This window comes from Pimephales promelas, chromosome 21 (genome assembly GCF_988280905.1).
Source record: "Pimephales promelas chromosome 21, fPimPro1.hap1.1, whole genome shotgun sequence".
Taxonomy (NCBI): domain Eukaryota; kingdom Metazoa; phylum Chordata; class Actinopteri; order Cypriniformes; family Leuciscidae; genus Pimephales; species Pimephales promelas.
The window spans coordinates 22320763-22341709 of NC_142789.1; the positions used below are offsets into that span (position 1 = coordinate 22320763).

General features: G+C 39.4%; 1 protein-coding gene across 6 annotated transcripts in view; it reads right to left on the reverse strand.

The window, feature by feature from the left end:
* igsf21a (immunoglobin superfamily, member 21a) overlaps positions 1-20947 on the reverse strand; it is a 311041-nt gene that overhangs the window by 112323 nt on the left and 177771 nt on the right. For all 6 annotated transcript variants that reach the window (XM_089125332.1, XM_089125329.1, XM_089125330.1 and 3 more), the window contains exon 2: positions 18316-18428. Coding sequence is in view for 5 of the 6 variants with exons in the window: in XM_089125329.1 (XP_088981455.1) it covers positions 18316-18428 (113 nt within the window). In the remaining variant the exon portion in view is untranslated. The remainder of the gene's footprint in view (positions 1-18315; positions 18429-20947) is intronic.

Below are 20947 nucleotides of genomic sequence, written 5' to 3' on the forward strand. Positions count from 1 at the left end.
ATATGCACATAACACAATGCAAAATAACAATAAAAATGCATAAATATAAAAGTACATTAAACAAAACAAGCATGCCAAACACACATTTAATACCCAGCCCGTTCTCATCCTTTAACGTCATATAGAACGCTACATGCAAAAACGGCGCTATACTACGCACATGGCTCCCTTTATCGTTAATATAACACGCGAACCCAAGACGTTATAAATCCTTTAGCGTGAATATGACACGTACACCCTACCCCACACCTAAACTTAGCCCTCACAGCACGTGTTATATTAACGATAACGGGTGCCATGTGCGTAGTATAGCGCCGTTTTGTCACTAGCGTTCTATATGACGTTAAAGGATGAGAATGCGTTGCAATACCCAACATAACAGTCGAGTCAACTCAAAAGCATAGTCCAGAGAAATTGTATAGATCAGCATGTCTGCAATTCACAACTCTAAACAGAATAAGAGTGGAAGAACAATATGTCCACAAGCAGTTCATGTTGGAGCAAACCGCAACAAGGGGAAAAAGCCCTAGACAAAATTAACAAAACATTCTACATTAATTCTTGAATTCAATTTCGATAGGAGTGGATGAGTGAATGCAAAAAACAAAACAAACAAAATAACAAAAAAATAAAATATTTTCAGTCATTTCAACATGCCATAATTGTTTGGATCCAATCGTGCTTTTAAACGTGTTTTTTTAGTGATGGCATGAATGTGTTTTTTTTCATTATCAGGCGCATGACTAACATCGTCACTGAGTGATGGGTAGAATTAAAATTGCTCCGAGCCCACAGGGACAACGCTGCCCTCGCCTCACCAGATGCCTTTGAGCTTGGCGGACTCAGAGGTCAGCGTCTCATTTTACACCGACAAAAATCTATTACAAAACCCATCTTTCCGCACAAAGAGTTATACCCAGAGGAGGAGAGAGAGGTTTCTTTAATTGTTTCTCCTCTGCCACACATCTGACCCAAATAGCTGTGGTCCGCAGCGCAAAGATAAGCGCAGGACAAGAAGCAGTGGCCATTGATCTAGCTCAAAACTTCAACCACTGGAGGATTGAGAGTCAGAAAGGGCAAGAGAGTCGCTTCATTTCGACAGTAATGACCATGGTTCCACGATTGATTTACAGTTGTCAAAACCACTTAGAGTTTGTGCCAACTGTGGATAAATCAGCTATCCCCGCATGACAACAAAGTTGCTAAAGTGATTTTAAACTTTTTTTTTTCTTTCTTCGTGTGCCGACAGTTATTTAAATGTGCTACATTTCCTCCACTATATTGTGCCTTGTTGAAATCTTCATTTGTCTGGATGGAGTACTTCCCTAATGTTGCATTTTGGCACCTGCTGGCATTTGTTGGAAAAATGTGTTTTAGAGTGCAGCGTGGTGCCCACGTAAACCCCTTTCTAAAATCAACTTAAGGGTGCACTTTTCTGGCAAAATCAGCTCTCTTCAAGCTTTTGCCTCTTTCAAATGGCAAAGGCCACATCGCTGAACCTTTTAGACGTATAGTGGGTCGAGACAGTTTGTTCTGGATGCTTCAAAAAAGAGGAATAGATATTCTTACAGAGAGTTTGAAAAAATATCAAGATGGCAGTAATGGGGGAACATTTGATTCTTCTGAAAAAATACAGCCGCTGTCTCTCCCATACATGCTTTTCTGTTGAGAAAACTTTCTCCCTCAACTGCAGCGTAACAAAGCAAAAAAAAAAAAAAAAAAAAACAACCTCAAGGTGAATTGCCCTTTTTTAATTCTCCACATTATTCTAATATTCCCAAAGCCAACACACTTTTGGCAGGGGGCAATGACAATGTCAGCCAGAATGAAAATCTCTGTCCTATTTTAATGCAAATGTCACAATCAGCTTTTGATCCAGTCCTAATCGCTCAATAAACACAGCCTTGTTTGATCGTCCTGTGATAGCAAGATAGATTTAGAAAATCTGTTTTGAGACCAACGATGTCCTCAATGTCATGAGAAAAACCCTTATTACTTATAGCTTATAGTTTTTACAAGTGTCCTAAAGAGGTTTTGCTTTCTTCATTCTTCTAAGATTGGTGACTGATGGTGGGTCAGCAAATTATCAGTGAGTATTTATTTATTAATTTTTTTAAAGTGAAATACTCCTTTAACAAACCTAAAGCTTGTTATTAGGATACTGTTAATAGGTTACTGTCTTGTTAATAGGATACTGTATTATACACACTCAACATAATGAAAACAGTCAATGCATAATGGCATTCAGTGTCTCCCAATAAATTCATGTTGCTTTTTGCATGTTGCTCCACTTTTGCACACTGCACACACAAAACATTATGGGACAATCAGATGCAGATTCTTTTTCAGAGAAAAAAAAAAAAAAATCTGAAATTGATAGGATGATCATAATTTCCCTTTAAAACCCCATATAGTTTAATGGGACACAGCTTCTGTGAGGAATATTAAACAGTCTTACTGTGGAGTGCAGCTCGAAATGCTGGTAAGAAATACTAACAAGTCTGGTATGTTTGATTTTCGTAATTAGTTCACACCATTTATTTTGCAAAAACCACATTACGTTTAATGAACAAAGGTAGAGGCCTTTAAAACTAATTGAGAATACATTTTAGTATTTCATTTTTTTTTCATTTCAGAGATAACACAATCTCAATGGCAGTAATTCTCTAAGCAAAAATCGGTCTTTTAGGGGCTCATTAAACAGCAACATTACATTTAGAGCATCATTTGCTCTGGAGGGTTTGCTTGTGTGGGTATAAAGGAGTTAGAATCTTTGCTTTTTATTTTTACATCTGAATATTGATTCAAAGCTTTTCAGAGCCACATTCAGCGTAAATATCAGAGGACATCAAACAATTATGTGGACCATTTGTTTGATTATTATTATATGCTGTATTAACCTTATAAGCCACAGTTACTTGGCAATAATTTGCTCATTGTGCAACATCCAGGGTATTCAAAGCTTTAATTAAAATGATTAAAACCGCACGTTTCCCATCATTCCGTAGGTCATCTCACCCCCGTGCCTTAATCTGAAGCTAAAACCCTAATAATCACATTGTTTTCACAGTCTTCACCTCAGACAGCCTACACAGCATAAATCACCGCCTTCGGAAAGCAATCTAGATTCTTTAGAGTCATGGGAAGGTAAAAATATCCAGAAAACAATATTTTTAGCTACACAGTGCAACTCTAGACGAAGACTAAAGAGCTTTTTTTTCCCGCCCAGGAAGCAAATTTGCATGACACAATTACACAAGGGCTTCTAAAATAGAAAGAAAGAGTGGCATGTGGGAGCCCCAAAGGAGTGCAGCAACTACACAAAGTGAGAATGCACAGACTCCATCCAACACTTCTGTTACTATGGCAACCAAGTGTAGGAATTTCTCAAACCAGGAATCGGAATGCGGTGCCTCGCAGGTTTAATGTTAAGAAACCGCGGTTTGTTATTCAGTCTGAGATCACCACCCCTGGGTCAAGAGGTCCTCTGGAGTTGACATTACACATAGCCCTAACAAATAAAAAGAAAGTGGTCGAGGAAGCATTCCGTTATGGTGGTCCGAAAGACACGCGTGTTAATCGGCACACTCCTCCACTCCTTAAAGCTGCATTATCTTGCCAAGAGCAAAGTCATTTGCATACTGTAATGGTGTGCTTCAGTGTCAATACTGGTAATGAGATTTGCAAAGACGTGGGCTAAAAACTAAGCCGGGGAAACAACCAAAGTGTCCGGAATATTAGAGCTGAGTGGGAGCCAGAATGCAGAAGATGGACTTAGAGTTAAAGGTTGACCTTACTTTGAAAAACATAAAATGAGCTTTCCGAGATGTTGCTGGGTGATAGTCACATCTTTTCAATGAAGGCTCACCTTGAAATAGCATTATGTTGATGACTCTGCAATATCAGACATTTTTCAACCACTATTTCAGTGAAGTTTTGTTTATTATTAAAAGAAAACAATAAAATAGGACTACACTAAAAAAAAGTGGTTTAGAAACACGAACATTTGTCAATGTTATTTGTTACAAAGAAATGGCAAGTAATACTTAATTAAACATTAAAAACCAACTCCAATAATTTACAACTATGAAAAAACATTTTATTAAGAACTTTAACCTTTGTGCATCTTTATGGACATTTTTGTCCTTTTCAGATTTTTTTTTTTTTTTTTTTATCACTTTGCCTGTGTTAAAGCTAACTGCAAAAAACTTGGCACAGGTGTGTATTTTTATTGGAATTTTACTATTTCACCGTCATTTTCTTAAAAAAAAAAATATTTTTTGCATTAGGTACAAAAAAATACTCCCTCTCAGCACCTTTTGGACAAAAATGTCCACATTGAAACCCATTAAAACTGCAATTTTTAATCCCCGTTTCAGTTAACTATATAATTATGCAATCTTTGTTAAGAGGCTTTCATTCTGATGGCAAGGCTTCAAAATTTAATTTTTTTACTATTTTTTATCAGATGGTGTATTTTTTTTTTTAAGTTTGGCCAATAAAACAAATATCGCTTTATTCCTGTTTTCTGGTTCGGCATACTACAGAGCCAACTGGATAAATTATGCAACAATATTTGTGTGGGTCTGTTGGTATGGATGTCACAATGTGGTTAGTATGTGTGTTATAAAAAAAATATGTGTGTGTGCGCGCATGCGTGTGTTTGTAAGACTGAGAGAGAAAAATATGTTACTACGCCCAAACAAACTGTTACCGAAAGCTCATTTTTTGAGATATCATCCTCAAATTTGGAACACAACCTATCTAGATTTATGGCTTTGATTTTATTGCAGTTTTGAGTTCAACCTGATTTAAAATATATATATTTTATATAAAATATTTTTTATAAATAATTTTCATAAACTTATACCTATATAACGTTTTTTTTTTATTTACTTATTATTATACTTTTTTTATTATTATACTTATATTATTATTATTTTTTTTACTTCAGCAATAATCTGCAATGGGTCTTCTTTAAAATGATACCAAACTTAAGTCTGTGCTCCAAAGCGTCACATTTTTATGACAGTTTTTTGACATGGACATTTTTGTCCTCTTTTTACCTATGTGTAACTTTTTTTAATTGATGCACAAGGGTTAAACAAAAAAGGGGAAAAAAGGAAACTTTATCTTATGCTAGCCTGTCTAATCTGCATGGCCTATCGCAGCAAACCTTTCAGTGAAAAATAATGTTTCAAGCCGCATGAGTCCTGAGGGTGAATGGGTGTTAAACTCCCTCTATTGGGTGCAAACCGCTGCCCAGCATGTGTAAACCTGCACTCTGTGAAGAGTAATGAGCAGGAGAGGGTTAATCTGGTGAGATCATAGGTAATTCAGAGTGGCACTCAACAGGCAGTCAGGCGGAAACTCAGCGTTAGCAGCCGTCACCGGTGAGCTGCCCGGTGGGACGGGGCCGAGGCTATCTCTTCATTAGAATGACATAATCAGTACAAGCACAACGTGAGATGAACTGCCAGGCGTTTCATTGAGGAAAATTCTCCATAGGCCTTCCCAGGATTCTAAGCTCACGCCCAGCTCCATTGGCGTAACATGAAATAGCTTCAAAGTGATTTCTAAGTCTATTCTTAGCAACACCCATGGTGGATTATCAAGGCATCAATGGTTTGTCTGTAGTTTAATATGAGAGCATTCTAATGGTTTCTCCACATGTTTGTAAAAATTAAAGCTTTTTTGCAACATTGCACTTATTCATGAGGTTTTATGCATTGGGACTACTATTTGCATTAATACTTTAACTTCTAAAGATAGGTGGGCTCCTCCATGACTTTAACATCTGTGCTCAAGAACATTATAAATCTCAGGATAAGGAATCCATTTAAATGTATAAAAGAAAAACCTTTTCATCTAACATCATGCAGCACTTGAACTGTTCACATTTTCCATCCTCAGGTGCCATTAGTGGTGTAATGGTACATGTATTTATCCCGAACCGTACATTACGGACGTCACAGTTCGGTGCATTAAGTCGCATGACAGGCGGTTCACACTCCCATCCTGAAGGGGGCGCGCCTGCCAATGCAATGCTGTTCTCTACCAGTAAAAAAGTGCAGAAGAAGCGATGATCACTCGTTTACATCGCTTAACCAGTGTTTCAACTTTGGAAAGATATCAATAAAACAGCTTGACAAAAATATCTACAGCTATAGATAAATTAACTCTAGATAGAAGCATTTGGTTTTTACTATATCAGTCTATTTATTATATTTACTTAACCTGCTAGTAATTACGTCTTGATTATGTTAAAAAAAATGTCATGAAAAAAAGTTATGACAGCGACAGTGTACTGTAAATGATTATTTAAAAAAAAATAAATTGAGTTGAAAATTTACTTTATATTTAGATTTAGAAGTTAATGCAAAAACTGCCTTATTTACAATTTACAGTACACTTTTTTTTGAGTGATGATTATTAAAATAGGAAATAAATATAATTGGGCTCTGTTGTCAAACCTTTAATATCATAGTAATGTGTAATTAAGGGCTCCCCATATCAGCCTAGTTTACAGCATCACCTAAGGTAGATATTTTTATCCTTAAAAAAAAGTTTAATTAAAAAAAAAAGAAAAAAGCAATTTTGTGTAAGTTTTCTCCACTTTGCTGTTCCGAAACTGAACCAAACCATCACTGCAATACGAGGTACGTACCAAACTGTCACATACATATACACACACACATACAAATATACTGTATATATATATATATATATATATATATATATATACATATACATACACACACACACACACACACACACATATATATATATATATATATATATATATATATGTAACGGGGTATTTGGCCCGTTATGTAGGGAAATGGATTATGGCTGCTCTGGAAGTTTGGACAACGGAAGGATCTTGGTCCTCGCTCCCCAAACGTTTTAGTCTCGTTACACGCTAATGTGTGTGTTTCTTACTTTATTGTGCGAGAAATCTAAAGATCGACAAGGGTAGGCTTCAGGTAAGATTATAAAGATAATGTCGCGCGGTGGCTTCCTGAAGAAAGATTGCATATGTTAGAACACAGTGTGTAATGCTCCTCCCTCCCCAGATCTAATAAAGTAAGTGAGACCTCCCCACTCCCTAGCAGCTATCAGGGAAAAGATATACTGTAAACAAGTACAAGGAAAAAAACAATTAAAACAGAATTTATTTTCCTTTTGATTAGTAATGTCTTTTGTCTAAATAAAGAATAAAATAAAGTAAATTTACAGTCTTTGTGTTGTCTTTTGAGTTCACACCACAACTCTCAACACTGGAATGTAAAGCTCTTTCACTTGTGATATAACAAATCCCTTATGGAACTTCAAAATGAAATAATTTTCAATGGGTAAATTTATATACCAACTAATTATCACCTTTCTCAAAAGATCACCTTCAAACAATCACATTTGAACCCAACAAACATAAACATACCATCAAATTTCACCCTTGAATAAGCACTTTTAAATGTTCACTCACAATTCACAGTTTATCAGTTCAGTCACTGGCAAATCAGAAAAATACCAGTTCACAGAACGATGAATTCGTGTGCGTTGTCTGGACGTGGGGTGCGTTGCAATAAACTGACGATCCCGGATTGAAGTGTGCAAGTTCAAGTATGCACTCGACTTGGTATCAACCTTTTCACGAATGAACGGTCTCAAAAATAAAATCAACTTGAAGGTGAGTTAAACCGAGATGTCACTTGAAGGGCAGGGTAACAACAATCTTCACTATGGACTCAGCGAAATAGTTATTTCTCTCCATTAAGTGCGTACTGCATACTAACTGCTTCAGCGAGCTCACTCACGTGCTCTGACTCGTGCAGGAAACTCAATAACACGTGAACCGTCACTTTTAGTCACTAACTCGACGATACTTATCTATCAAAACACGAGAAGTGCTTAAAAAAACTGCAAAAGAACGTGTAACAAGTCTCAGGATGACAAAAATCAAACGGGGCTTGCACTATTTCGTACTCACAGCTATCGTGATCTTCACAATATGTCACTGAGTCATTTCCACAGCCAACATATACCACTGGAACAAATCTGTCTTCCGCACACTCAAACGTAGGTCACTGCTCACACTTTCACTTAGTGCTGTCTGCGGTTGTTCTTTACTCTAATTAAGCCTCGATAATCTTCAATTGAAACGACTTATCGAGCGAGCTTCTCAATCGCGACACTGCACTGCACTCTCTTCTCCGTCGGTCACACACTCGTCATCTCACCCGCTCTTAATTTGTCTCTCCGCGCAGCATTCACCGCACACGCAAAAAGTAGACCGCTCGCCAAAATAAGAGTACCCCGTTACACTCCCCCCTTCTAAACCCTGCCACTTCATTGACATCTCTGGCAGATCCATCTCTAAAACACAAAACAACATGTTAGAAAAACATGACATATAGTTTCATAGGCTTCTCAAAGTTATAGAAGACTACTCTTATGGGTGAACTCTTATGTTACAATATAGTCACTCCTATACTTCACAGGTAAAACACCCTTGTTCTGCCTCTGAGAACGTCTAAGCTCAGGAATACTTTCTCTTTCAGCTTCTGAGATATCAGCATCATCTGAGTCATCTTGTACCCTCAACCCTGATTCAGCTATCACATTCTGATTCTCATCACTGTCATTCTGCTCTATTTCCTGTGACTCCCCTTGACCCACTCTTGTGTGTGGATGATAAGTAGAGTGTTGTTGAGTTTCAGGAAAGCATACAAGATCTGACATGTCTGTATCTGTCCCTGTTTTGTCCCTCACACTACTCTGGCGTGTACGCGGTGTTGTGGACGAGGGGAACGAGCAGTGCCTAAGCTGATCTCGGTGTACAACCTTTGTAGGACCCCCCTTTTCTGGCTTGATTGTAAACACAGGTATATCTGCATAGTTTTGTTTCAACACTATGTATGGTGTATCTTCCCATTTATCCTGAATTTTGTTTCTGCCCCTGTGTTTGTGATTACGCAGTAGCATCCGATCTCCAGGCCTCACAAGAGCTCCAAATGACTTGCGGTCATAGATCCTCTTTCTCTTTCTGGAAGCCTCTTGAGATGCTGCATTTGCAATCTCCACTGCTGTTTTCAGCCTCGCATGATGACCTTTCACCCAATCGTCCAGATTATCAACCTCATCTTCTTCTAGATCCCTTTCTCCAAGGACATCCATTGGTAAACGTGCATCTCTTCCGAACATTAGGTAGAATGGGGAATAACCAGTGGATGAATGCACATTGCTGTTGTAAGCCATTACCAGCTCTGGCAGGTGAGTCTTCCAATCTCTCTTTTTCTCTGGTGGCAAGGTTCTTAACAAGTCATGCATGGTACGGTTGAATCTCTCACATTGAGAGTTCCCCTGCGGATGGTATGGGGTGGTACGGCTTTTTCCTATGCCATAGACTTTGCAAAGCTCCTTGATCACGTTGGCTTCAAAACACCTCCCCTGGTCTGAGTGCAAGCGAGCTGGACAGCCGTAATAACCAAACCAGTGCTTAAGCAGCGCTTTTGCTGTTGTGTTTGCAGTCTGATTCTTGGTCGGAACAGCAACGGTGAATCTGGTGAACATATCCGTGAGGACAAGCACGTTTTCATACCCTCCAGAAGACGGCTCAAGCTGCGTATAATCCATGGCCAGGACCTCTAATGGAGCTGAAACATTACTGCAGGTCATAGGAGCTCGAAGTCTGGGAAAAACATCTTTGGCTAGTGTACATCTCTTGCACTGTTTGATCCAGCATAGAACATCTGCAGACATTGTAGGCCAGTAATAATTTCTCCTCATTCGAGTTACTGTACTTCTCTCTCCAAAATGACCTCCGTGTTCATGTTGTCCCTCATACACTTCACGTTGTAGAGGCTCAGGAACAACCATCTGCCATATTTCCTCTCCGTCCCTCGGATCCAAGATGCGTCTGAACAGTACTCCTTGACGCAGCTTCAGACGGTCAAATTCTTTGGCAAGCTTCTTCAGTCTTGGTTCCACATCACTGTGATCCCTTCTACTTGGCCTTTTGTTCTCAGAGACTGCTTTATAAATGGGGCTGATCACAGGATCATTCCTCTGTTGCTTTCTTATCTCATTCCAACTATACCCATTGATTTCTCCTCTTATTGATGCCTGCACCACAGCTTTACTATCAGGTTGCTCTGGGTCGATGCTTTTTCCTGGCCATAAGCATGCTCTCACTTCATCAGCTCCTAGCCGAATAAAGTCCTTCCCATCATCATCCTTCTCTGGTTCCTCCTGAGAGGGAATCCTTGACAGGGCATCGGCATTCGTGTTGTGTCGACCAGGTTTGTAGCACACTTCAAAGTCGTACTCGGCCAATTGTGCTACCCAGCGCTGCTCTACTGCGCCAAGATTAGCTGAACAGAGGTACCTCAGTGGGTTGTGATCGGTAATCACAGTAAACTTTGAATACATAAGGTACTCCTTAAACTTTTCAGTGATCGCCCATTTTAATGCAAGCAGCTCCAACTTGAAAGCACTGTAGTTTTTATCATTCTTTTCCGAACCTCTCAATCCCCTGCTGGCGTATGCCACAACACGCTCAATCCCTTCCCGTTTCTGGCTGAGGACTGCTCCCAGTCCATGAAGACTTCCATCTGTGGTAAGTATAAAGGGTTCACTGAAGTCGGGATAAGCCAGAACGGGTGGTGACGTCAAACACCTTTTCAACTCATCCAATGCGGACTGACATTCTTGGCTCCAAGTAAACGTTACTGGATTCTTGCTTGTCTTTCCTCCCGTTACGAGTGCATGCAGTGGTTTGGCAATTTGAGCAAACCTTGGGACAAATCTTCGGTAATAGCTCATAAATCCAAGCACTTGCCTGACTTCTCTCACATTCTTAGGGACTGGCCACATATCCAGGGCTTTAACTTTCTCATCATTCACTTTTATGCCCTCTGCAGAGATCTGGTGTCCTAAAAACTTTACTTCGGGCTTCAGAAGAATGCACTTGCTTGGCTTTAACTTCAGACCGTATTGTTTTAGCCGGTTGAAGACCAGTTCTAACCTCTCACAGTGGCTTTCAAAATCTCTGGAGAAGATAATGACATCGTCTAGATAGACAAGAAGAACGTCAAAGGCCAAGTCACCAAGCACCACACCCATAAGGCGCTGAAAGGTGGCCGGAGCATTGCACAGCCCGAACGGCATCCTGGTCCACTCAAACAGCCCAAAGGGAGTGGTAACGGCTGTCTTCTCCTGATCCGTTTCACTCACAGCCACCTGGAAATACCCAGCAGTCAAATCCAGTGTAGAGAACAGCTTAGCGTTACCCAACGCATCCAAGGACTCATCCACTCGTGGGAGCGGGTATGCATCCTTATACGTTACTTCGTTGAGTTTTCGATAATCACAGCAGAAGCGCACACTGCCATCTTTCTTCATGACAATAACTGCAGGTGATGCCCAGGGGCTACTGCTTTCTTTAAGGACTCCCTGGGACACCAGACCCTGGACATGCCTTTTGACCTCTTGAAATATCTGTGGCGGTACTCTACGATGGCGCTGCTTTATTGGTGGCGCTTCACCCGTCGGAATATTGTGCACCACAGCCGTGGTGTAGCCATAGTCTTGGTCATCCTTAGATAAAACATCTCTGTGCTTTGATAGCAACTCGATGAGCCTTTCACATTGTCCTGGTGTGAGTCCTTCATAATTCACTTCAACAGGAACTGGTAGCGGCGTGAGTGAGCTTGTATCCACTTGAACTTTGTCTTGCACCAACCCTTTGACATGGAGCACTCCATCATCTTCCTCAAATTCAAGCATGTCCTTTGTGATTACTTCCTTTGGCTTATAGACAGAAGCAACTCTGAATCTGGGAACAAGTCTAACGGCTTTTCCACTCAAGTTCACTACACGCACAGGAACCTTTCCATCCTCTGTTTTAGCAAGAACATGAGCCACTAGAAGCCCGTTTGGCAAATTTACTCCAGCGACTGGTGCAACCAGCACCTGACTGTTCAGCCTAGGCGACACTCCACATCGGCCTTCCAGCACCTTCTCACAGCGGGGAGGAATAGTGACAGCCTGTTTCCCAGCAACCTTGACATATCCAATTCTTCCATCAGGTCCTAAATGTCCAGCTTCTTTCTCTACTTTAGCAAGCACTCTCCGGACCTGAGCCTCATCTCGCCTGTTATACTTATCCATCTTCTCCATCCCCTCAGCTGAGATAAATAAAGACTGAACTTCACTGAGCACATTCATCCCGATGATTCCAGACACCCCTTTCATTTCTTTCACATCAGGGCTTGTGTCAGCCAGAACGAATATGCACTTTCCAGGAAATACTTTCCCCAGGCATTCCACATCCGCCTGCAAGCATCCCAAGACAGGAATGTCCAATCCATTGGCCGCTGTAAGCTTAACCCAGCACGCCGAGGATAACTTCAACTTCTGCTCCTCAAAGTGCTGTCGGAAGTGTGACTCGGATATGGTGGACACCTCTGACCCTGTATCTAAGAGGCACTTAGTTTTGACACCTGCTATCTTCACCTCGATGGCCAAGCAATCCCCAAAAGCACCGTCCTTCAGTTTGTCAGCAGTCTCATCAGTCAACCGTTCCGCTGTGTGGCATCTAATTAATGACGGCCCTGGGCCTCTCTGCACTGCACCTCCAGTGTCTGTCTCGGTAGCCTCAACTGACTCCACTGTATGCTGTGGTGGAACCGGTCCCCTTCTTACCTTGCCACCTTGTGGACAATAACGACTGGTATGTCCGGGTTCACCACATGAATAACAAATATAACGTCCTTCACTGTCTTTTAAAGGTTGACTCTTTGGACGGCTTTGCTGTGGTTTATTTCCCTCTTTCCCATAGACTGCTTGGTATAATTCCTCTTGACGAGCAGCTATTTTCTGGATCGCCTCATGCAATTTCTCTAAAGACAGAGTGGAGGGAGCATCCTGTGCTGCAGCAGCATTCACTACACCTCTGGCACGAGTACTGGGCCTGGCATTACAAGACGGCTGTGCTTCCTCCTCTTCTGACCAGGTTATTGCCGCTTGCATCAACTCCACGAAACTCAGTTCTGGCTCAGCCTTAATTCTGCGCTTCATCTCTCGACGCAAGAAGTCATCTTTTAGGCCTAACACCAGTTGCTCCTTCAGGACATTTTCAGCATCTGCTACTCTAGCCGGCTCTCGGCGCTGAACACGACTTAGTCTTTCCCGAAGGTCATATGCATAGGAGCGTATTGTTTCTCCTTCATGCTGAGCACGGTCGTAGAAGTCTTTCAGCCTGGTACCAATGGGCACTTTATCTCCATAAGTGTCAAGGAGAATAGTGAAGATGTTATCAACAGACTCCTCTTTCCCATCCATCATGAACTTCACTGTGGCTTTGGCCTCATCTTTTAGGTGTTGCTTCACCAGCTCTACCCGATCCTCAGTGGGCACTCTCATGACTTGAAATGCAGACTTCATCGATGCAACCCATTCTTCAACACTCAGCTCTCCAGGTTTCGCCATGCAACCAGTGAAATCAGGGAGCTTCCGTTCTCGAGGGATATAAATGGCAGCTGGGGTCGTTTGTGCGGAGGTTTGGCCCTCGATTACCACCTTTGCTAAGGATAGGGCTTCTCTCTGCTCTGCCCTGGCTTGATCAAGTGCCTCTGCCTGCTCAGCAAACCTCCTCTGCATCTCCGCCATCTCTCTTTTTAGTTCCTCCAGCTCAGACATCTTCTTGCTTGACCAGGCTACTTATGGGCCTGGAGACGTGTGACTACTTAAATGTGCCTAATCCTATCCTGTTCGTGACGCCACTTTTGTAACGGGGTATTTGGCCCGTTATGTAGGGAAATGGATTATGGCTGCTCTGGAAGTTTGGACAACGGAAGGATCTTGGTCCTCGCTCCCCAAACGTTTTAGTCTCGTTACACGCTAATGTGTGTGTTTCTTACTTTATTGTGCGAGAAATCTAAAGATCGACAAGGGTAGGCTTCAGGTAAGATTATAAAGATAATGTCGCGCGGTGGCTTCCTGAAGAAAGATTGCATATGTTAGAACACAGTGTGTAATGCTCCTCCCTCCCCAGATCTAATAAAGTAAGTGAGACCTCCCCACTCCCTAGCAGCTATCAGGGAAAAGATATACTGTAAACAAGTACAAGGAAAAAAACAATTAAAACAGAATTTATTTTCCTTTTGATTAGTAATGTCTTTTGTCTAAATAAAGAATAAAATAAAGTAAATTTACAGTCTTTGTGTTGTCTTTTGAGTTCACACCACAACTCTCAACACTGGAATGTAAAGCTCTTTCACTTGTGATATAACAAATCCCTTATGGAACTTCAAAATGAAATAATTTTCAATGGGTAAATTTATATACCAACTAATTATCACCTTTCTCAAAAGATCACCTTCAAACAATCACATTTGAACCCAACAAACATAAACATACCATCAAATTTCACCCTTGAATAAGCACTTTTAAATGTTCACTCACAATTCACAGTTTATCAGTTCAGTCACTGGCAAATCAGAAAAATACCAGTTCACAGAACGATGAATTCGTGTGCGTTGTCTGGACGTGGGGTGCGTTGCAATAAACTGACGATCCCGGATTGAAGTGTGCAAGTTCAAGTATGCACTCGACTTGGTATCAACCTTTTCACGAATGAACGGTCTCAAAAATAAAATCAACTTGAAGGTGAGTTAAACCGAGATGTCACTTGAAGGGCAGGGTAACAACAATCTTCACTATGGACTCAGCGAAATAGTTATTTCTCTCCATTAAGTGCGTACTGCATACTAACTGCTTCAGCGAGCTCACTCACGTGCTCTGACTCGTGCAGGAAACTCAATAACACGTGAACCGTCACTTTTAGTCACTAACTCGACGATACTTATCTATCAAAACACGAGAAGTGCTTAAAAAAACTGCAAAAGAACGTGTAACAAGTCTCAGGATGACAAAAATCAAACGGGGCTTGCACTATTTCGTACTCACAGCTATCGTGATCTTCACAATATGTCACTGAGTCATTTCCACAGCCAACATATACCACTGGAACAAATCTGTCTTCCGCACACTCAAACGTAGGTCACTGCTCACACTTTCACTTAGTGCTGTCTGCGGTTGTTCTTTACTCTAATTAAGCCTCGATAATCTTCAATTGAAACGACTTATCGAGCGAGCTTCTCAATCGCGACACTGCACTGCACTCTCTTCTCCGTCGGTCACACACTCGTCATCTCACCCGCTCTTAATTTGTCTCTCCGCGCAGCATTCACCGCACACGCAAAAAGTAGACCGCTCGCCAAAATAAGAGTACCCCGTTACATATATATATATATATACACACACACACACACACACACATATATATATATATATATATATATATATATATATATATATATATATATATATATATATATATATATACACATACATATATATATATATATATATATATATATATATATATATATATATAGCAGTGTGAACTAGCTTTCATTCATCATATATTATGCGTGTAAAACACCAGTGGTTATTAAAAAGCACACTCCACTCAAAATTATATTTGCTGTTGTCATGGACCTGAAGCAGAGGCAGCTATTAAGAAGAAAACGAATCCTCCAATCAGACAACAAGCCTCAATTTGGCACGAGTGCTTTTTGGCAGCGCTGGTTAAAGAGCCTCTCCATAGCAATATCCTTTATCTGAGCAGCAGAGGAAGTGCCTCAGCCCGACAGAGAATTTTAAAGGAGAAGTCGGGCTGTGGTGTGCATTACAAAACCCTCAAACTGTGCCCGTCAAGATAACAGCATCCCCGTAATGAACAACCCACAGCTGTGATCTTTTATTCAAACAGCCTCTGTGTCATCTGCCAGAGCTGTTGATTAGATATTGTAAATCCCAATGGTGGATATCAACCAGGGTTACGTTTCGAACACAAGCAAAAATGGAGAAGTTGACAGTTCAGTCAAATTAAAACCTGAGATTTAAGAAACTTTATCAGCCAAGTGCAGATAATTGATTTACAATGTATTAAGCCCGGTGCTGATCAGCAGTCTTAAGAGACTGAGCTGGTTCGTTTTACCACCTTGTGGTTTTGATCATTTGCCAATGGGCAATTTTGACAGCTCCACCCGCAGAGGCATTTTCCTTAAATTGTAGTTGTCAATGTGCAAATAGACATTTCTTCTCAGCTGTTAAGCCAATCAGAAGTACGTGCTTTGCATCCATTCACCATCACACAAACGTGTTCTGTTGCAAAAAAATAAAATAGAAAATTGGCTGTGCTTTTTGCTATTTCCACAGACACATAACTCTGAGGATACGAATTTGAGTTTGGATATTATCTTCATAAAATATGTATGTATTCTCAATCGTTCATAACTTCTTTTTTTTTTTTTCTGTCAAAACCCCACCACCAAAGTTAACTTTCATCTGAGCAATAAACAGCCAATCATGCAGGGAAGAGACCTTGTGCAAACAAACAAGCTTCCTGGAACCTGTACTGATTCAGTGGGACTGTCTAACCGTTCAGTATGATGTATGAGACTATAGCTAATATGTAAAGTGCTATTAATCTCTTTTTGTTCTGTCTGGAAAGGTCAGCATTTGCAAAGACAAGTATGCAGACAGTAGATGTGTTGCATTTGTGAACAGAAGGTTAAATCAAAGACTGTTTTGCTCTTAAACAGATATGGCCTCAACCATCTGTCTGAACATGATCAGATCACAGATTTTGACTGTCTATTGATATACGGTATACAAAGCCGAGCTATGAGATTTGTCCATATTGGTTTTACATTATACAGATTTTACTTTAGGGAAGCCAGTTCATATTGCATATGTGATTTATGCAGAAAGTACTATATAATTTATTCAGAAATGTATCTTGCAAAAAATGTTGCTTAAATAACCCATTCCCTTATTGCTAGGCAAAGCGCTGTTAATAGTGGGTGGTAAAATGTGAAGCATACAGCTGGGATCCATTAAGACAGTGCCATCATGACCAGATGAATATTAAAGATGAAGAATTTCTGTCACTCACATTAAGTTTCTCCATATAGGAATTGTTTTTGATGACAACAAAATAAGATATTTTGAAGAATGTTGGTAACTAGACAGTTCCATTGAGTTCCATAGAAGAAAAAAGTACTATGAAAGACAACGGCTAATGTCAAATGTCTAGTTAACATTCTTTAAAATATCTTCTTGTGTGTCCAACAGAAGAAAGGAACTCATACAAGTCTGAGGGTGAGTAAATTAGTGTTCCAACCCCGTAAGATTTTCGTTCATCTTCGGAACACAAATTAAGATTTTTTTGCTTAAATCTGAGAGCTGGATCACTCCCCCAGAGGCTTCTTAAGGGATCGAAACCAAGCGGCAACATTATAATCTGAAAAATGAAGCCTACCCGGAAGTGCAAAAAACTGCAATACATCTAAAATCCGCTAGAGGGAGTTCCCAAAAGGGAGCGCATATCCATAGATCCCATGTTAAAATGTCCGTTTTCACAGCACAACTTTTACAGGTTGGTCCCATGGACCGTGTTTTTCGATAGGTTCCAAGTGCTTGACAACTGTGAGGTGGGTGAATTTTTTCTAACTCGTTAGTTTAGATCGTATTTAGATATAAAATGTATGGCAAATAAGGGCGGTTAACTTTGATTGACGGCTGATAATAGGCTGCGCCGAGTGGAATTTGACGTCTTGGCCGTGATCTGACACAACATACCACCTCTGTATCCTTTCTGAACATTTGTATTTTGTATCTCTCAAGATTTTCTAATATGGCGCCAACCATACCCCCCATAAACAGCCTCGAAACTGTTCTTCAGAAAGTCTATGCGACGTCACAGACACTTTGTCCATATTTTTTACAGTCTATGATCGAAACTTGCCGGCCCAGAAAAGTTAAATACATTGTTAAAATAGTCCAAGTGACTTCAGTGGCTCAATCTTAAGTTTATCAAGCAATGAGAATACTTTTTGTGTGCACAACCGTACAGTACAGCGCTGTGCAGTTACACTATGTCAACTAACTCAAGGCTAACAGAGAAGGATATGAATGGTTGAATAAAGTTGTTATTTTTGTTTGTTTTTTGTGCACAAAAAGTATTCTCATCACTTGATAAACTTAAGATTGAGCCATAGTGCCTTGTACTATTTTAACTATGTCTTTAATACATTTTCTGGGCCGGCAAGTTTCAATCCTTTAGAAGCCACGGAGAAGAGATCCAGCTCTCAGATTTGATCAAAAAATATCTTAATTTGTGTTAAAGATGAACAATACATTAATGATGAAATATTAGCACATATGCAGAAAACAGCAACTTACCCTGTACCAAACGATCTCTCTCAATCTTCCATCTGTCTTGAAGTTGCACTTTAGAGTCACCGTTTCTCCCACAACAACTGGTAGCAAGGGCTCTATCGTTACAGTCAGATATCCTGCAGAGGCAAAGTGAGACATCACTGGAACCATGTTCATTTTCACACATTTAAAAAAGAGCCAAATAATGACCAGATGGTAATACTACACGGGGTGCAGGTTGAAAAGCTTATTTTAAGTCATGCTGAATCTGAAGTCTATAAAATGAGAATCGCACAAAGAGTCACGTTTTATGATGGTGAATATAACAAGGCCACAAACCCATTTGCACAAGTAAACAAAAAAGAATAACAAACTGGGTTTATTCAAGACAAAAATATTAAGATTGCAGAATCAACCAAAACAAACTGTATTCATGTACAGTATACCAACAAAATGAATTTTTATGGGTGAAATCAGATAGAAATGGCTCTTATATAAAATTGCACATTAACTATGGTATGCATTAATGTTATGTAATGTCAAATTAGTTATGCAAATTACATTCAAATATGTAGTGTGTTCAGTTCTACAGAACTCAAGTTATGCTAATTTTGTGCAATCAAAAATAAAATGAGAAATCATCTTATTTATTCTGTTCTAATATACAAAGATATGACAACAAGATACGAACACGAAACAAAAAAGCCCCACAACTGTGATCAGCTCTTCAAGTGGTTCTGCATTTCCCTAGTATCAAATGGATACAATAATTACAAAATTATACAAGTTTTAAAATGTTATTTAATAAGTACAATGTGACAGGTTTTTTTTTCCTCATTAGAGCCATTCTCGAAGTCAGATGTTCTCAACAGCACATCACACACACTTCACACAAGTGTGAAGGAGAGCTTCCTTTGTTTCATTAATTACACTTAAGCCATGGACACTTTGCCATCTGTTTAATTTAGTCTCTGGCTATGGCAGTCCCACCCCACAAATAAAGTGACGCTTCGACTAACTCCTGATAGCCACAGCTATAACAAACAATTTATACACAGCCTTGGGGACTTCATCATGGCATACGGCCGACCTTTTTATGCATGCAACATAAACGCTTTTTTTCTTGTCCTAAAATGCTTTGCAACAAGTTTTGCATCATTTCATAAGAATTATATAACAAATTCTTCCACATTAGATGTGCACCTAATTCACATATGCGGATCTCTGGATAATTTCTGATTAACCAAATACGTGCTCTCGGTTTAGGGAGTTAATGAGCGCAATTACAAAGTTGATAACATTTCCGACACACTGAAAACACATTTATTAAAATGCTTGGGTGCAGAAATGAATGACAAATGGAAGAGCTCTCGCCTCTTAAGGATAAAGATGGGAATGTCCTGCTCTAGTGAGCGCTCTCTCTAGCTGCCTTGCAGGTGGCCTGGATCCTACTGACTGCACAGTCGATCCATCTAACCAGTCAATACTCCTCTCACCAAAGACAGTGAAAGAGGAGGGAGAGCCACGACATCAATGTGAGGAAACTTTGGTTCATTACTTATGTGCTAAACTCATATATATGTGTTTTCTGTGTCTGTGTATAGATAGACAGACAGACGATATACAGATAGATGTTTTTATTTATCTATTCATTTATTTTTTTATTTAAATCAATACCAAATCTTAGTATGCCCACACTGTAAAAAATATGGTTTAATGATGGTTTAACTTAAAAAAAGTAAGTAACCTGGTTGCCTTAAAATTTTAAGTTCATTGAACTTGAACTAAATAAATTATTTAAGTTGATTTGACAAAAGAAAAAATGTTGTGATTACTATACTGTAAATAAAATATTGTTGGTTTAACTTAAAAAAGTAAGTAACATGCGTTGCCTTAAAATTTTAAGTTGATTGAACTGGAAAAAGTGAGTTAATACAATGAAGGATATTAATTTAATCATCAGAAACTTAAAATAATAAGTTATCTCAACTAAATAAATTATTATAAAGTTAATTTGACAAAAGAAAATATGTTGTGATAACAAATGTTAAAAAAAAATTTTACAGTGCAGAAAGCATTCATTTCCTATTACAGGAATAGTAAATGCAGATGTTTCATATTCATCTGGAACATCACTTCATAAGGAGATATCCAATCTTACATGCCAGTGCATGCTGAGAAATTAAGTTCCTCATCGTGGGGGACAAATTAAAATAAAACTCCTTAGCGCTCCCTGCTAATCTACTCATTTATCTTAAGAGATAAGACATTTAATTGAAGACTATAGACTACAGCAGATTTATTGAATATTGATGTAAAAAGAAAAACATGGTGTTTTGAAAGCTCCCTAAGGGAGTGATTATTACCTGGAGAATTAAATATAATAGCCAAATCTATGTCCATTGCAATTTTCAACAGACAATCTCACAGTTGCTGTGTTCATGTGATTACAAATCCAATATCTTTTACATTTACATTCCACCTAATACTGATGTGTCACATTAGATATTACTCTTCATTTCAACAATGCTGTAATACAATTTCAGGACAACAGACAGCAACACACAAGAATTTCCAGATTCCAAAGCTTTTTTTAGACCAACATTGCTTTTAAAATCCATTTAATGTTTTTTTTTTTTTTTTTTTTTTTGAAGTC